The sequence below is a fragment of the Fonsecaea multimorphosa genome (assembly GCF_000836435.1).
Source record: "Fonsecaea multimorphosa CBS 102226 unplaced genomic scaffold supercont1.14, whole genome shotgun sequence".
Lineage (NCBI taxonomy): Eukaryota > Fungi > Ascomycota > Eurotiomycetes > Chaetothyriales > Herpotrichiellaceae > Fonsecaea > Fonsecaea multimorphosa.
The window spans coordinates 777,332-791,918 of NW_015971648.1; the positions used below are offsets into that span (position 1 = coordinate 777,332).

Below are 14,587 nucleotides of genomic sequence, written 5' to 3' on the forward strand. Positions count from 1 at the left end.
ATGTCGACAGCAGGGACTCTTAGCTCTCTGAAAAGTCTTCCGACTGCGCCTCTCTAAGGCTGCACATCAGCAATAGCAACCCCCAATTCACTGTCCCCTTGCCCTGTCACAGCGGTCAGCCGGCTATTAATTGCTCCCAATAGCGTCATCGAGAAAAAAGGTACCACGTCCCACTTACCAAAGTATAAGAACCACTTGCCCTTGAACTGGACCAGCCCCTCTGCAAAGACCACCCGATCCACCTGGCCCTTTTGCTCATTCCCAGCCTCGGGCACCAATATCGGTCTCTCCAGTCTCGCCACGGGCCCATCTCTTAGAGCGGGTTGGTACACCCCATCACTGACATTTAACGTCGGACGAAACGAGCCAGAGGGGTCGATGAGCATCTGCCCGACAGAGTACTGGTTCTGGGAGTAACCCACGCGACCACTCGTCGCGCCATTGTAGATGAGCAGCCATTTCCCATCTCGCGTCTTGACGGGCGGCGGGCCGGGCTCGATCAGGCGGTTCTCCCAGGGGTGCACGGGGCCGGCGAAGTATTGGGCGGCGGGTAGCGCCGTCCAGTTCAACAGGTCCCGCGAGGTCGCGTGGTAGAAGAAGCTGTCGCCAAAGTACATGTGATACAGTCCATCGGCGGTCGGTTCGCTGACGATGGCGCCGGATTTGGAGTGGTTGATGCGCGGCACGGGGACGTCGATGTCCGAGTATTCCACGTCCTGGTAACCCCCGGGGAACAGAGGCGGGTATTTTTGCCAGTGCAAAAGATCTGTGGATGTGGCTAGGCAGAGTTGCGCCGTCACGCTGTCGTAGGCTGTGTAGGTCATGTAGAACGTGCCGTTGACGCGGACGATGCGAGGGTCTTCGGTCCCGCCCAGGTGCTCCCAGGGCTCGGTCGCGTACACGACTGGGCGGTTGAGGCGGGTGAAAGTGACGCCGTCCGAGGACCACGCGAGTCCAATCGAGGACGTCTTGGACGCGTTCTGCGCCCGGTACAGCAGGAAGACGGTCTCGTTGAGCACAATCGCCGTCGGGTTGTACAGGTACGCCGACTCCCAGTTCGCGGCCGGGTTGGGCCTCATGATCGGGTTGTGGGCGTATTTGTTGAACGGCGCGATGGGGAAGATAGGGGCCGTGTAGTTTGCCGTGTTCTCGGGCGTTGAGGGGCTGATGTCAAAGGGGAGACTCGATGCCGTGCGTGGAGGCGTGTTGGACAGCGACGTCGGCAGGATGGAGAGCAGGCCCGTGTTGAAGACATTTTGGACCTTCATCTTGATCCCCTAATTTGCACGAACACTTGCTTCCGGTAGACTTTGCAGAGTACCTGACGACCTATCAATATAAAATTGATATATACGGAGTATATGGAGCCAGCAATTTGAGGCTCGTAGAATTGCTCGCTCTGCACAGTCAGTCGATCCTCATCGTGAGGTTACAGCTCAGGGGGAAGATCTCCCAGCCACCGAGGAGGGGCTAGCCGCGGCGCCATATTGTCCCCATGAGGGCTCTCTCTTCCTGGGCCAAGCAGGTCATGCCGTTGTATATAAGGGAAGATATTTTCCTTACTGAATTGCAGGGTAGATGTGAAGGCCCACTTGCTTAAACTTATTTCATTTTCTTGTCCCGCTATGTTTAGAAAATTATACTCTAGAATATGGGATAGATGTTTCATTTACGTGTGTCGCGGGATGCGGAGGATGCGAGTACTTTCCTTACTCCGCACTAATTATACTCCACCCCCTCTTTGTTCCGGGAGACCTACCGAGTAACTCGTAGTGGGTGACCGCTGACCACCGGGTGACCACCTGGCCGCATATATTCTATACATCCATCTCAAACTCTAATACATCCCGACTTCTCCTTCCCCCAACCCTTGAAAAGAGTACGCTTTTCAAGTCTCAACATACCTCCCAAAAACAAAAACAATCAACAGTCAGGATTCCCACCTGGTCACCCACGGTGGTACTAACTAACCGGCATGTGGCTTAAGTACGGCTGAGCGAACGGGAAGCCCTGTTTTCCACATCCTGTGGTCGATTGCGAAAGATTATGTGCTAATATAAAATATATACCTTAAAGACTGACAAGAAAATATTGGTTTTCTGAACCTTTGAGCGCGCGGCTTCTCTGGTCGACTAACGCAGTCGCTCAGACTCGGGGGTGCAAGGTCTAAAGGACTTCATGGCGACTTTTACAAGGGCCATTCGTGAAAACGCTGTGGCACTAGAATGGCTGTCAACTAGCCCTTGTGGGATCGGATCTCATGTTGACTACCTAGTACTTTTACAAACTGTTTCGTGTCTTTTTCTTGAACGAGAAGGAATCGCGGAGACATTGCTGGATTCCCAAGTTTCTTTTCCTGTTCCCAAGTCCAGTCCCTGTTGGAACACCTTTTTCGACTCTCAACACATTAAACTGCCCCATCGTGATACCAATCCGTACAATAAGGCACCTGAGAAGGTTCAACGTGCCATAGCCATCACGCCACGATAATACTCCACGCCCAAAGTTCGGGCATGAGCCAGCCTTGCATCCGCGTTGAGGGGGAGATCAAGGATATGTCTCTGCTCGCACAAGCTGTCAGTAACCCGTTCGAATGCATCAATGACCAAGAGGGAAATAAGACTGCCAACATACCTTTTCACCGACGCCGTCTTCAATCTCCAACTCCAAAACCCTCGCGAGCATTTTTCCCATCTCGCACAGCGCAACCCTCTCCTCAAGTTTCTCACGATCCTTGTTCAAATCCGAGAAGCCAAATCTCGGAGCCGATGCGGTACTTTGAGATCGTGCGTTCAAGGACGTCAGCGAGCCCTGAAGCCTGGAAAGCAGCCCTTGCTTCGCTCTGCGCTTGGCCTCCACGCTGCCTTCAGCGGAACCGTGTCGTGACGACGTAGAGTTACCCATCAACAACATCAATTCCACAAAATCTGCATAAACCTGTCCTCCATTTTTCCACTCCGCTCCTGACCCCTCAGTGCCACCACCCGCCACTGCAGCGTTGACCTTTTGCTCTGCTTCATCCCCGAACCATCCCAATACCTCACGCAAAGTCTCCCAGTCTTCGTCGATGACCAACCGTGAGGCTACACGACGCAGCAAGCAGTCATGAGCGCTAGAGAAGTCTTTTGCGGCAAGGAGATAGTTCAACTCTGCAAGGGAATTATTGCATGAGCGTGCGTAAAGGGCTTTCGACTGGTGGATCCATGGTCCAGGGATCTGGAGGGAGGCTGTGAAAGCAGTCCACAAGGAAGAGACTTGGTTGCCTGTGGCGCTATCACTGTGTGGCGCACTCGGAAGTGTTGCGGCATGACGGTTGAAGAGATTGCGAATCTGAGCTGCTCGCTGTGTCGGGTCGGAAAGGTGGAGAAGTGCGTAAACCGCGCCCAAAGTGTTTCTGCGTGCCGAATGCTCGAAAGCAAGCGACATGGCTAAATCGTCAGACTTGTCCCGATCGACTGAAACTCCTGGTATCGTGGCAACGATGGCATGGTGAAGGCGGAACGTTGCCCAGGAGTCCCAAGGGTGCGACAGCGCCGAGAGAGCTTGAGGGAGCACAGGTTTTTGGACCTGGTTGGTGACAGAAGCAGTCGACTTGTTGCTGGCCCTTCCCTGGCTGACCCCAGTGTTGCTCGCGAAGATCTTCAACACCACCCACAGGGGATCCTCTTCTTCATGTTTCCCACGCACTGGGGTAGCCGATTCAAGCCTTGAGTGCAATTTTTCCTGGAAATCCGCCACCACTTCGTGAATCTCGCCATTCTTGTACTTTCCATACCAGAGGCACAACGCAAAAGCCTGGATCCAATCCAGTCCGAATTTCTCCGAGACGGCGAACGTCGACGCACGATCTTCAACAGGCACATTCTGCTTTCCTTGGACGATGGTGGTGTTTCCCGAAAGTATCTCATACAGGGCACGAATCTCCTCGCTCATTTCGGAAATGACCCCTTGGCCGCGCCACGCGGAGATCTGATCGGCCATGTCTTCCTGGAAGGCTGAATCAGCCTGACCGATCTGTGCGACCAACAATGCGAGGTGAAAGTCCTTTTCATGCATGAGTGCGTCACATGCAGCATGAATGTTGTTCGCCGTAAGTTGCATGACAGCTGCTGTGGCACCGTTAAGTTTGGAGGCCTCTTTGATGCGCTCGCCGTGGCGGCGCCATATTAGCTCCGAGAGATACTTTGAGAGGCGGTCTCTGCGGATACGCAGCTGGAACTCTCGTTGCTGCTGGCGATTCAGTCCGTGAGTCAACTCGTCCTCGTAGTCATCGAAAAGGACATGAAGTAATTCGTAAATGTCGAGTTCCTCGACGGCGTAGCGTTGTTGCAGGTGGTCTTTGACCTGAGAAAAGGTGATAGCGTCGTGTTTAATTGAGGGGACATTGTCGGCGAGGATCACCTGAGCGTCTGTCAAGATTGACTTGACGTACATAATAACCTAAATCATCGTTAGCAACTATCACAAACTTGGAAATCCTGGACTTTCCGTACGTTGTCAATGTTGACTGATTGCAGCGAAGTCATAACAACGTCCCTACCCGTAGCTTCACTATGCGCCAGTACCTGTGTGATCCAATCACTTTCGCCAGGAGCGTGAACCGACTTGTAGACAAGTTGATTGACAGACGTAAAATGAGGCTTGAAACTCGCGTGCCAGAGCTTATCGTTTTCACCTAGCTCGGCAGAATCATCTCGCATTTGGTCTTCAAATGTCTTTGCACGCTTTGCATAGGGAAACTAGAACAAGAAAAGTTTCAGTAAATGTGTTCCTCATTAAACTACCTACATATATATGTGCTATGGGTGACCGTAACTTGTGCCCCGAACCTGTGCATTGCGTGATGTTACAATCATCACGTCCTCATTTTGGCATCATGAAAAACCGATTGGTCAGGGCCACAGGGTTCACAGGCACAGCGGGTCAAACGAATGGGAGGGAAGAGGATAAGGATAGGGGTAGGGAAGTCAAACCTCAAAATCCGGACCAGCCTGCGGCTTCCCCTTCTTCCCCTTTAATTCGGCCATTCTTTCCTCATGCCTGCTGAAAAGCGAATTCATAATGTCGATGCTCGTTCGGAACTGGTTCTTGTTGACATTCTTGCTGAAGTCAAGACTCGGTTGCATTGGTTCGTATGTGCGGTCCAAAAGGACCTGGCTCTGTACTTGTCGAAGAGCATCGCGGTTCTGTTTGCGGGGGCTGATGGTGCGTTGAAGTTGCTCTGCCCAGTCGCCATCAATGTTAATGAGGGCTTTTCTGGGCGTGCCGGCACTGCTAGGCTTGAGGATCGGTTTGCTAGGGCTAGCAGTAGGTGGTGGATATGAGCCTGCCATGCTCACTTCATTGTCATCGTCCTCGTCGGAATAGTCTTGTTCCATTTGAGAACCTCCTGCACCATCTTGAACAGTCTGAGCCGTGGGGATATCATTACCGTAATCGACGACAGACTGCCGACCATAGCCACCAGGCAGGGTCTTTTGCTTGAACGCAAACGTATCATCGTCACCATCAGTCTCGTAGTCATCATGTGTTTCGCTGTCAACGTCCATCCCCGAATTCCCTACGGAGGCAGAGCTGTTCAGTGAGTCAGGCGGAGCAGACAGCATACTCTGGCCCATTTCGTCGTCATCGTCGTAGTCTAAACCGTAGCGGGTGTAGTGGGGGACCCGAAATGTCCATACGCCTGTTGTCACTTCGTAATTCACAAATTCAGTACCGTGCATCTTTTTGAGGCGATTGACATGCTTCTCAAATATAGGCCCACTTGTGGCGGAGGAGGGCTGACCACGGGATCGGGGCCAGGAGTTCTCGATAGAAATTGTCGACGGTACGTTCAAACCCTTGCCGACCGGGGGTTTGGAGCTTGCATCGGGATAGACCGTGATTGATCGCAAACGGATCTCCACAATCTTCTCGTAGAGATCATCCAAGGGAAGGCTGGTGAGATCAACCGGACCGTTGAACACAACCTTTCCACAACCTTTTCGACCAACTTCAAATCCAACGAATCGGGATAGCTTCTCGCGAGGCATCTTGTTCAGTTCAGCACGTGTCGGTTTCATCCAGTAGTCACCGGGCTGAGGATCTGGCTTGGCTTGGACGGGCGTCTTCCGGGAGATTACATCGTCGGATTCGCGATCTTCTGGAACAACAGCAAGTTCATTGCCGCGGACAGGTTCGGCCTCGGGTGTAGCTGTGCCATTCACAGTTCTGCCAGCAGTTGTGCCATCGACCTCATCTTGGTCGCTCTCGGTTCTCACCAATGCCCCGGATTCGCCATTCAACACCCCATTTGAACCACCAGCGGTATCTTTGTCAAAGCTCACACGCTTCTTCAACTTGTTCACGGGCTCACTGGTTGAGGGTGGTTCGCCATTTGTGACGACAGAAGCCTCATTATTCCCATTGACTGACTGATTCAGAGCGTTTGTCGGAAAGGCGGGGAGGGAGGGCCGGCTGAAAAGATCGTTTCTGATGCTTCGATCAATGGTCAACCGACGCATATTGCCACTTGACCATCTGGTATTGGTGGAAGCGAATGCATTAGGGCTAAGAACGCCTTCGCCATCTCCAGCAAACTGAGACCTCAAATTGCTGGCAGACGCACTTTTGCCAAATGAGCGCCCAAAGCTGCCGCCATTGAAACTGCGGCTACCGTACATACTGCTGCTCAAGCCACTTCCGCCAGGTGTGCCAGCTGCACTGTTTGGTGTGCCGTACGTTGAATAAGAGAATCCAAAGCCAGACCGCCGCGGTGGTGTCATGTAGCGAGACTGGTTGAGTCTGAGACTCGGCGGAGGCTTTGATTGGCTCTCCTTCAGCTTCTGGGTGGCAGACAATGGAGTGAAAAGTGGCTTTGAATTATCTGGTGTTGGCACTGGCAGTCCGGTCCAGATAGAGGTCTGGCCGTACGGATTGGGGTCGTTGAGGGACGAAACCTTGAAGTCCGGTTGCTGCTGATTTTGCTGGTTATTCTGTGAGTTGCCAAACACACCTCCAAAACCACCAGTTGAGCCACCGAAACCGCCTCCCTGATTGTTGTTGGTGTTGAAGAGAGAACCGGTTGCAGGTTTGTTGGCAGTGTTTCCAAAGGAAAACCCTGAGCCGGTGTTCGTATTTGCGTTTCCGAACAAGCCTCCAGATTGCTGTTGGTTGTTGGTATTCCCAAAAAGGCCTCCACCAGTGTTGGTGCCAGGGTTGCCGAATGTGCTCCCGCCAAAGATACCACCAGGTTTCTGCTGATTGTTGGCATTGTTTCCGAACATGGAATTACCCGAGGTGCTGTTGTTAGTACCAAACAAACCACCGCTGGCACCAGTGTTGGTGTTGGTGTTGGCGTTGTTTCCGAAAAGACCACCACCGGTGGATGTGTTGGCGTTACCGAACAAACCTCCTGGCTGTTGGTTCTGATTTGTTGATGCTCCAAATCCTCCTGCATTGCCAAAAAGTCCAGGCTTTTGCTGCTGGTTGGTGCTGTTTCCGAATAATCCTCCAGACTGTTGCTGATTCGAACCGAACGCACCGGTGTTTGTGGTATTGGTGTTATTGCCAAACAACGTGCCTCCTGTGTTCGTATTGGCAGTATTGGTATTGCCGAACGAGAATGACGAGGGAGCACTGGAGGTGTTGCCGAACAAGCCTGGCTTGCTCTGGGTTTGGTTCTGGCCAAAGGCGCCGCCTCCCGACCCGAAACCCGTACTTCCACCACCAAATGCGTTTGATGCGGTGTTGGAGGTTCCAAAAAGACCACCAGAAGGGGCCGCAGAGGACTGCTGGCCGAATAGACTTCCACCCGCAGGCTTGTTTCCGAACAGGCCACCACCGCCAAAACCGCCGGCTGTGGTGGTATTGGATCCGAAGCCGGATGACGATGTGGTAGTTGTAGATCCGAATGGATTGGAATTTGTGTTGGCGCCAAAACCTGTGTTGTTTGATCCAAAGCTTCCTCCAAAAGTGCTCTGGCCAAACGCACCTGCCTGGCCGGTGTTGTTGCCATATCTTCGACCCGCGTTGTAATCAGCTAATCGCAGCTCTTCAAACGAATACTTTTGGTAGGGTGGCATAAAGTTGATGCTCTGGTAATTGCTGGATAAGCCGGCAGCTTCCTTTTCGAGAGTGGGCGCATATTGCGTGGAAGCGGTGCCTTCTGACGGCGGAACAGGCTGGTTGCTCAGAGCAGTTCCGCTGCCTGCAGCACCGAATGGACTTGAAGTTGATCCAAATCCGCTAGTTGTTCCTGCCCCGCCCTGGCCGAACAAGGGAGTAGAGTTGGTGCTGGAACCAAATGCAGGTTTAGACGCGCCTCCAAAGCTGAACCCAGAGCTGCCGGTATTACTGCCAAAGGCATTATTGTTGGTACTTCCAAAACCACCTCCTGAACCGAATCCAGTGTTTGTGTTTGAGCTGCCAAATAGTCCACCTCCTGTGTTTGTAGTTGTCGAGCCGAAAGGATTCGTGGCAGGCTTATTGCCGAAAAGAGAGCCGGATGTGTTGGTGTTGCCACCAAAACCTGGGGAACCCATTGTCAGTTCATTCGTCTCGTTAAAAGATGAAGTTTTCGTATCATCAACGCGAGTGAAGTGGATGGGGGGTAGTCGCTGCCTGGACGCTTGTTGCGAGTTCGCCCACCGAGACATATTTCATGCGATAAAAGGAGGAAAATCGTGGCAGCAACGAAAAAGAGAGAAGAAAATCCATAGAAAAAGGGCAGCGAGAAGTTGCCAGTGCGGCAGTGCAAAAAGTTGAAGTCTTGTTGCCTGCGAAAGAATGATTCACGCACCCCCTGTGTTGGATCCGAATGTGCTGCCGCCAAAAGGATTTGCGGTCGCAGTGCTGGAACCAAAACCTGTAGCGCTCGTGTTTGTGCCGAACCCTGAACCACGAGGCAAGACATCAGAGACCCTCCTTGTTTGACTTGACACGACACCTGACTTACCTGTACTAGTATTGGTATTGCTGCCAAACCCTGCAAACCCCGTGTTTGGAGTATTATTACTCGAACCGAACGAGAAACCGCCGCCACTGCCAAAAGACATGTTGGCGGGTATCGACGCGCGTCTTTGCGCAATGATTGGAAACGAAGGACAGGATTAATGAGGGTGAGAAGGTGCGGGCGAAATCGAATTGGAAATATAAAAGTGGTCTAGGAAATTCGTGACGCGCCCCGAGAGAGGAGCAGCTCGAGTCAGCCTAGCGATGATCCTAGGCAGAAGAGCTCTTGGGACGAAATTTCTTGACTCAACCCTCGACGGCTCGGCGCCTGAATACGGTCGAGGTACCTTTCGACCAAATAGAAGAATAAGAAGAGGTTGAACGCGCCCCCAAGGAGTTGGATGGAGATGGTTTGACCTCCGCGAGGTATGCGGCGGATCCCTAGAGTTAGGCTGCCAAGTCACAGTCACATGACTGATTCCAAGACCGTACTAGTACAAATAACTGGCAGGCGGCCAATCAGCCGGTACGTCATTTGAGTGCCGGTGGTGTCTGAAAAGTGCAGTCGATATTGTGAACAAGCTGCACCTGAACCACAGGGCTGCGACACCCACTTATCCATAGATTATTACTTGGTTCTCCCTGCCGCTTGCCATCCATCCTACTCGTTCGTGCATCGTGCTTCGACGGACTGCCTCCTGTTCTCCGAAAAGACCTCATCACCACGAAACACCAACGGACACAGTCACTTACCGCCCCCAGTCCTGTTCTAAACAGTACCCTCTTCATCGGCCTGCGCTCTCAGCGCAAGGGCTTTGCGCAACTGCTGCCAAATAAACCAAGCTGCGCACGTACGGTGAAGATGGCGGAACCGGAAGAGACGCCGGCGCAGCGACAAGCCCGCATTCGCCGTCAGAAGCGTGAAGCGAAAATCACGGGCTCAGCAACGGAGAGACTCGACAAGATTACAAGGCTGAGTGGAAGGACTCCAGAGAGCAGTGAGTTCCAGTCCTAGCCCAGATCTCAGATACCGGAACGTGGGATCCTCTAGCAAACGATACGCAACCAAGAGACATTGCCAGAGCAAGCAGGCTAACAGTTTCCATCCACAGTGCGCAACGAGTCTCCAGTGCCAACACCATCCCCGAGATCTCCTCCCGAGCAGGTGGCTCCACCGCCCGGAGGTCCTGGCGCGTTGCCCACTCCGGAAGAGCTTAGGGCGCAGGAGGAGTACTTGAAGGCAATGTTGAGACAACCCCTGTCACAAGAGGAACCAAGCCAAGCCCAGCAGGAAGACCCTATGTTGAAACTACTACAATCGATGATGGGAGGAATGGAAGGCTCAACAGACCCCAATGCCCCTGGTGGTATGGGCGCCGGCCCCGGATTGTCTCCCGACGACATCTCAAAGGCAACAGGTCTTCCTCCCTTCCTGACCAACATGATGATGGGAGGTCAGAAGGCGCCACCCAGCCAAGCCGAGATACAAGCGACACGCTTCTGGAAAGTCGTGCATGTTATTTTCGCCATCATGGCCGGCTTGTACTTGGTTTTCAGCATTCACCAAGCCACTCAGACCTATGGTGAGAATCCACCGGCTCCGGCAACCTTCCAGAACCCGTTTATCGTGTTCATGAGCGGAGAATTATTGGTCCAAGGCGCAAGAGCAGTATCAAGGGGCCAGTCGGGCAAAAGCGGAGTAAGGCTGTGGATACAAATGGGCAAGGAATTCATCGGGGACGGCGCGATTATGGTGTTCATGCTGGGATTAGCGTCCTGGATGAAAGGAAGCTGAATGTGGAAATATACAAACTACGGTTCCTGAGTGGCAATATTATTGTCAGATGAGGACCATTGTGCAGAGTATGGCGCCTGCTCCGGAATTCACACCTTTAATTCTGGCTGCTGGGACAAGACAGTGGTGGTGCTGCGGCGGAAGCATCACACCACAGGCTTGGCCCAACAAGTTACGAGTGGAACATGCCTGCATCTAGATCGCGAATGGGCCGTAAAGGGGCATTGTCCGCTTCCCAGAGGACTTCTCTCGGCTGTGCGCAGACTTTCGGAGGCTGCATGCTGCCGTTGGACTCAGCCGGGGGCATTCTTTGCTCGACCCATCATTGGACCACCGATTCCATCTGTCCAGGGTCAGATGTCATGCTCCAAGCATCTAGCAGGGCGATGATGCAAGGCCGAGGGAGGGTGTTTTTTTTGGGACGCGTGACGCTTTTGCGTGCCCAGTGAGCACCCCGCGGGGTATTGGACTTGAGTGCTTGGATTCCTTGGGATGGGCAATTGCGATGAAAAACTCGCTGGATCTTCGAAACTTCGATGAGGTCAAAGCTGCACGGGAGACGAAGCAGACTGTAGGGATCGCGATTCCCTTGTGCATGGCCCCAACGCCGATGAACTGGGCGGTCATGGCGCTCCTCCGTGAAGTGGCACGAGTGGCCAGGCGCAACGGATAAAAGGAAAATCATGGAGGGGCATTAGGGGCATTTACTCCGGATTGGCGCGGGCAGCAAGGAACACGCATTGCTGGCCGGGAAACCCAATCAAACCCAGTCGAAACAGCGCCAGCTTTCCCCATCCGCGCGAGGATGCGCGAGGATTTGCAGTGGATTTGCACTGGATTTCGTCAGACGGCGACCCAAGGACGATGGTGGGTTTGCGGGAGACTATGGGATCTCTTGCCAGTGGCCACAACTTCTCTGCTTGGGCTCTTGGGGTCGCCGGTCGCCGCTGCGGGGGTGGGCAAGTGGCAGCGGCCCAGCGTCATTCGGTTCTCGAGAGCTGCTTGTCCTCCGCGTCGGGCAATTGTGTGTGATCAGATCGTGTGTGAGAGAGGGAGCGTAGTGTGTGTGTGTGTGTGTTGCCCAACTGCGTCGAATTCACCATAATCGTCATCTTCTGGTCGAATTCCTTGCCTGCACTATCCTATATTAGACCTCCTGATCTCCCCGCCCTGAATGCGGGTCCTGCTTTCCTAGTCTTTGACGTTGCGCACTTGAGGAACACGGACGATATAAACACCCACCCACTCCCCCCTCAAAGTCTGTCCGAGCTCAACTCCTTCTGTCACGCTTGCTCGCCCCCTCTCCTCCACCCCATAGCAAGCTCGCCGAGCAGTCCACAGAGATCAATATGTCTGAAGGTGACGTTCAGCCACCTCAGCCCAAGAAGGGCCCTGTCGTGGTGAGTGGCTTTTGTTTTGTTCCTTTCCTCCGAATGTCGTCCTTTGGTTCTGCCGCTGACCATGAGCACACAGGCCGAAGCCCATGAGGTCGACACCTTCCAGTAAGCTTTAGGACTTCGACTCCTAGTACGACGGGCCCTACTGACCTCCTTGCAGTGTTCCCAAACCCTTTTTCACGAAAGGTCCTGGGAAAGCTCATATCAAGGACCTCGATGAATACTGGGCCATGTACAAGGAGTCCATTGAGCAGCCGGAGAAATTCTGGGCAAAAATGGCTCGAGAACTGCTGGACTGGGAAAGAGACTTCCAGACTGTCCGCACTGGCACTTTCACCAACGGCGACGCCGCTTGGTTCCTAGAGGGTCGCCTCAATGCCAGCTATAACTGCGTCGACCGCCACGCCATCAAGAACCCCGACAAGCCTGCTGTGATCTACGAGGCAGATGAACCCGGGGAGGGCCGCGTGCTCACCTACGGCGAACTCCTCCGCGAAGTTTCACGAGTAGCCTATACCCTGAAGCAGATGGGCGTCAGGAAAGGCGACACTGTTGCCCTCTACCTACCCATGATTCCCGAAGCAATCATTTCGTTCCTCGCCGTTACCCGCATTGGCGCCGTGCACTCGGTTGTCTTTGCCGGTTTCTCGTCTGGCTCACTGGCGGACCGAATCATTGACGCCAACTCCAAGGTCGTCATCACTACCGACGAAGGAAAGCGTGGCGGCAAATTGATCGGGACCAAGAAAATTGTGGATGAGGCCCTGAAGAAATGCCCCGATGTCACTCGCGTGCTCGTCTACCAGAGGACAGGTGCGGACGTACCCTGGACGAAGGGCCGAGACTTCTGGTGGCATGAAGAGACAGCGAAATACCCCGCGTATATTTCACCGGAGCCCATGGCATCGGAAGATCCTCTTTTCTTGCTCTACACATCAGGCTCTACCGGCAAGCCTAAGGGGGTTATGCATTCGACCGCAGGCTACCTGTTAGGTGCTGCAGCGACCGGCAAGTACGTTTTCGATATCCACGACGATGACGTCTTCTTCTGTGGTGGCGATGTCGGTTGGATCACTGGACACACCTACGTTGTATACGCACCCCTCCTCCTCGGTGTCGCGACTGTGGTTTTTGAGGGCACGCCAGCTTACCCCAACTTCTCCCGCTACTGGGATGTGATCGACAAGCATAGTGTGACACAGTTCTATGTCGCACCCACTGCCCTCCGCCTGTTGAAGAGAGCCGGTGATGAGCATATCCACCATAAAATGCACAAGTTGCGAGTTTTGGGCTCGGTTGGTGAGCCAATTGCGGCCGAGGTCTGGAAGTGGTATTTTGAATCCGTCGGCAAAGAAGAAGCTCATATTGTGGACACCTACTGGCAGACCGAGACCGGCTCTCATGTGATTACACCGCTGGCCGGTGTGACGCCGACCAAACCTGGCAGTGCCTCACTCCCCTTCTTCGGTATTGAACCCGCTATCATTGATCCGGTCTCCGGCAAGGAAATTGAGGGCAATGACGTAGAGGGTGTCCTGGCATTCAAGCAGCCGTGGCCCAGTATGGCTCGAACTGTTTGGGGTGCACACCAGAGATATATGGATACCTATTTGAATGTGTACAAGGGCTACTACGTGAGCATCACCTTTGCAAAACTCTGGGAAAGTGTGACTGACATCAAGAACAGTTTACTGGTGACGGCGCCGGACGTGATCATGAAGGTTATTACTGGATCCGGGGTCGTGTTGACGACGTCGTCAATGTCTCTGGCCATCGTTTGTCCACCGCAGAAATTGAGGCTGCCCTGATCGAGCATGACGGGGTCGCAGAAGCCGCCGTGGTCGGTATCAACGACGAACTCACTGGCCAAGCGGTGAATGCATTTGTCTCACTGAAGGATGGAGTGGATGGCGGTGAACAGATACGCAAGGACCTGATCCTCCAAGTGCGGAAGTCCATTGGTCCGTTTGCAGCACCAAAGGCCGTGTTCATTGTCGACGATCTCCCCAAGACTCGCTCCGGCAAGATCATGAGGCGAATTTTGAGAAAGATCCTGAGCGGAGAGGAAGACAGCCTTGGAGACACCTCAACCCTCAGCGATCCTAGTGTGGTTGACAAAATCATTGAGACAGTCAAGTCGTCAAAGAAGAAGTGAGGGAAGAATAGATGGGGAGGGGCGGTGCTGAAATAAACGTTGAAAGATATACCCTCGAGCACTTCGATTTCGTCAGTGGAGCTTAGCTGTTTGGAGGTCGGCTAGCGGAGAGTACGAGGTACATAGCCTTTTTATGCAGCAATGGAGATCCAGAAAATCGCTATCATAATCACGGTCTTTTTACGTGTTTGCATTTTTGAACCAACATTCCAGCTACCCTCGTAGAAGACGCTCTGCAGAGCACCCGTATTCTGAGCAAGATGGCTTAATTCTTATGTCATCGGTTATAGAGGGGAAACGTTTTCTGTA

At 53.3% G+C, this 14,587-nt stretch overlaps 5 protein-coding genes and 1 non-coding gene across 6 annotated transcripts; 2 read left to right on the forward strand and 4 right to left on the reverse strand.

Moving 5' to 3' along the window:
- Positions 1-53: 53 nt before the first annotated feature.
- Positions 54-1,268, reverse strand: Z520_07322 (uncharacterized protein; the record flags this gene model as incomplete). Its single annotated transcript, XM_016777821.1, has 2 exons — positions 54-103; positions 179-1,268. The coding sequence occupies 2 exons, from the start codon at positions 1,266-1,268 to the stop codon at positions 54-56; spliced, it is 1,140 nt and encodes a 379-aa protein (XP_016631331.1).
- A 650-nt stretch (positions 1,269-1,918) lies between these two features.
- Z520_07323 lies at positions 1,919-2,034 on the reverse strand. The gene has a single exon (XR_001677185.1). It is a non-coding gene; the product is annotated as a 5S ribosomal RNA (ribosomal RNA).
- Positions 2,035-2,459: 425 nt separating this feature from the next.
- Positions 2,460-8,522, reverse strand: Z520_07324 (uncharacterized protein; the record flags this gene model as incomplete). Its single annotated transcript, XM_016777822.1, has 5 exons — positions 2,460-2,561; positions 2,635-2,860; positions 2,909-4,401; positions 4,485-4,739; positions 4,974-8,522. 5 exons carry the CDS (start codon positions 8,520-8,522, stop codon positions 2,460-2,462), a joined length of 5,625 nt encoding a protein of 1,874 aa, XP_016631332.1.
- Positions 8,523-8,771: 249 nt separating this feature from the next.
- Positions 8,772-9,035, reverse strand: Z520_07325 (uncharacterized protein; the record flags this gene model as incomplete). Its single annotated transcript, XM_016777823.1, has 2 exons — positions 8,772-8,872; positions 8,936-9,035. 2 exons carry the CDS (start codon positions 9,033-9,035, stop codon positions 8,772-8,774), a joined length of 201 nt encoding a protein of 66 aa, XP_016631333.1.
- A 758-nt stretch (positions 9,036-9,793) lies between these two features.
- On the forward strand, positions 9,794-10,726 carry Z520_07326 (uncharacterized protein; the record flags this gene model as incomplete). The annotated part of the gene is made up of 2 exons (XM_016777824.1): positions 9,794-9,929; positions 10,044-10,726. The coding sequence occupies 2 exons, from the start codon at positions 9,794-9,796 to the stop codon at positions 10,724-10,726; spliced, it is 819 nt and encodes a 272-aa protein (XP_016631334.1).
- A 1,461-nt stretch (positions 10,727-12,187) lies between these two features.
- Z520_07327 (acetyl-coenzyme A synthetase) lies at positions 12,188-14,278 on the forward strand (the record flags this gene model as incomplete). The annotated part of the gene is made up of 3 exons (XM_016777825.1): positions 12,188-12,228; positions 12,284-13,757; positions 13,811-14,278. 3 exons carry the CDS (start codon positions 12,188-12,190, stop codon positions 14,276-14,278), a joined length of 1,983 nt encoding a protein of 660 aa, XP_016631335.1.
- Positions 14,279-14,587: the final 309 nt, after the last annotated feature.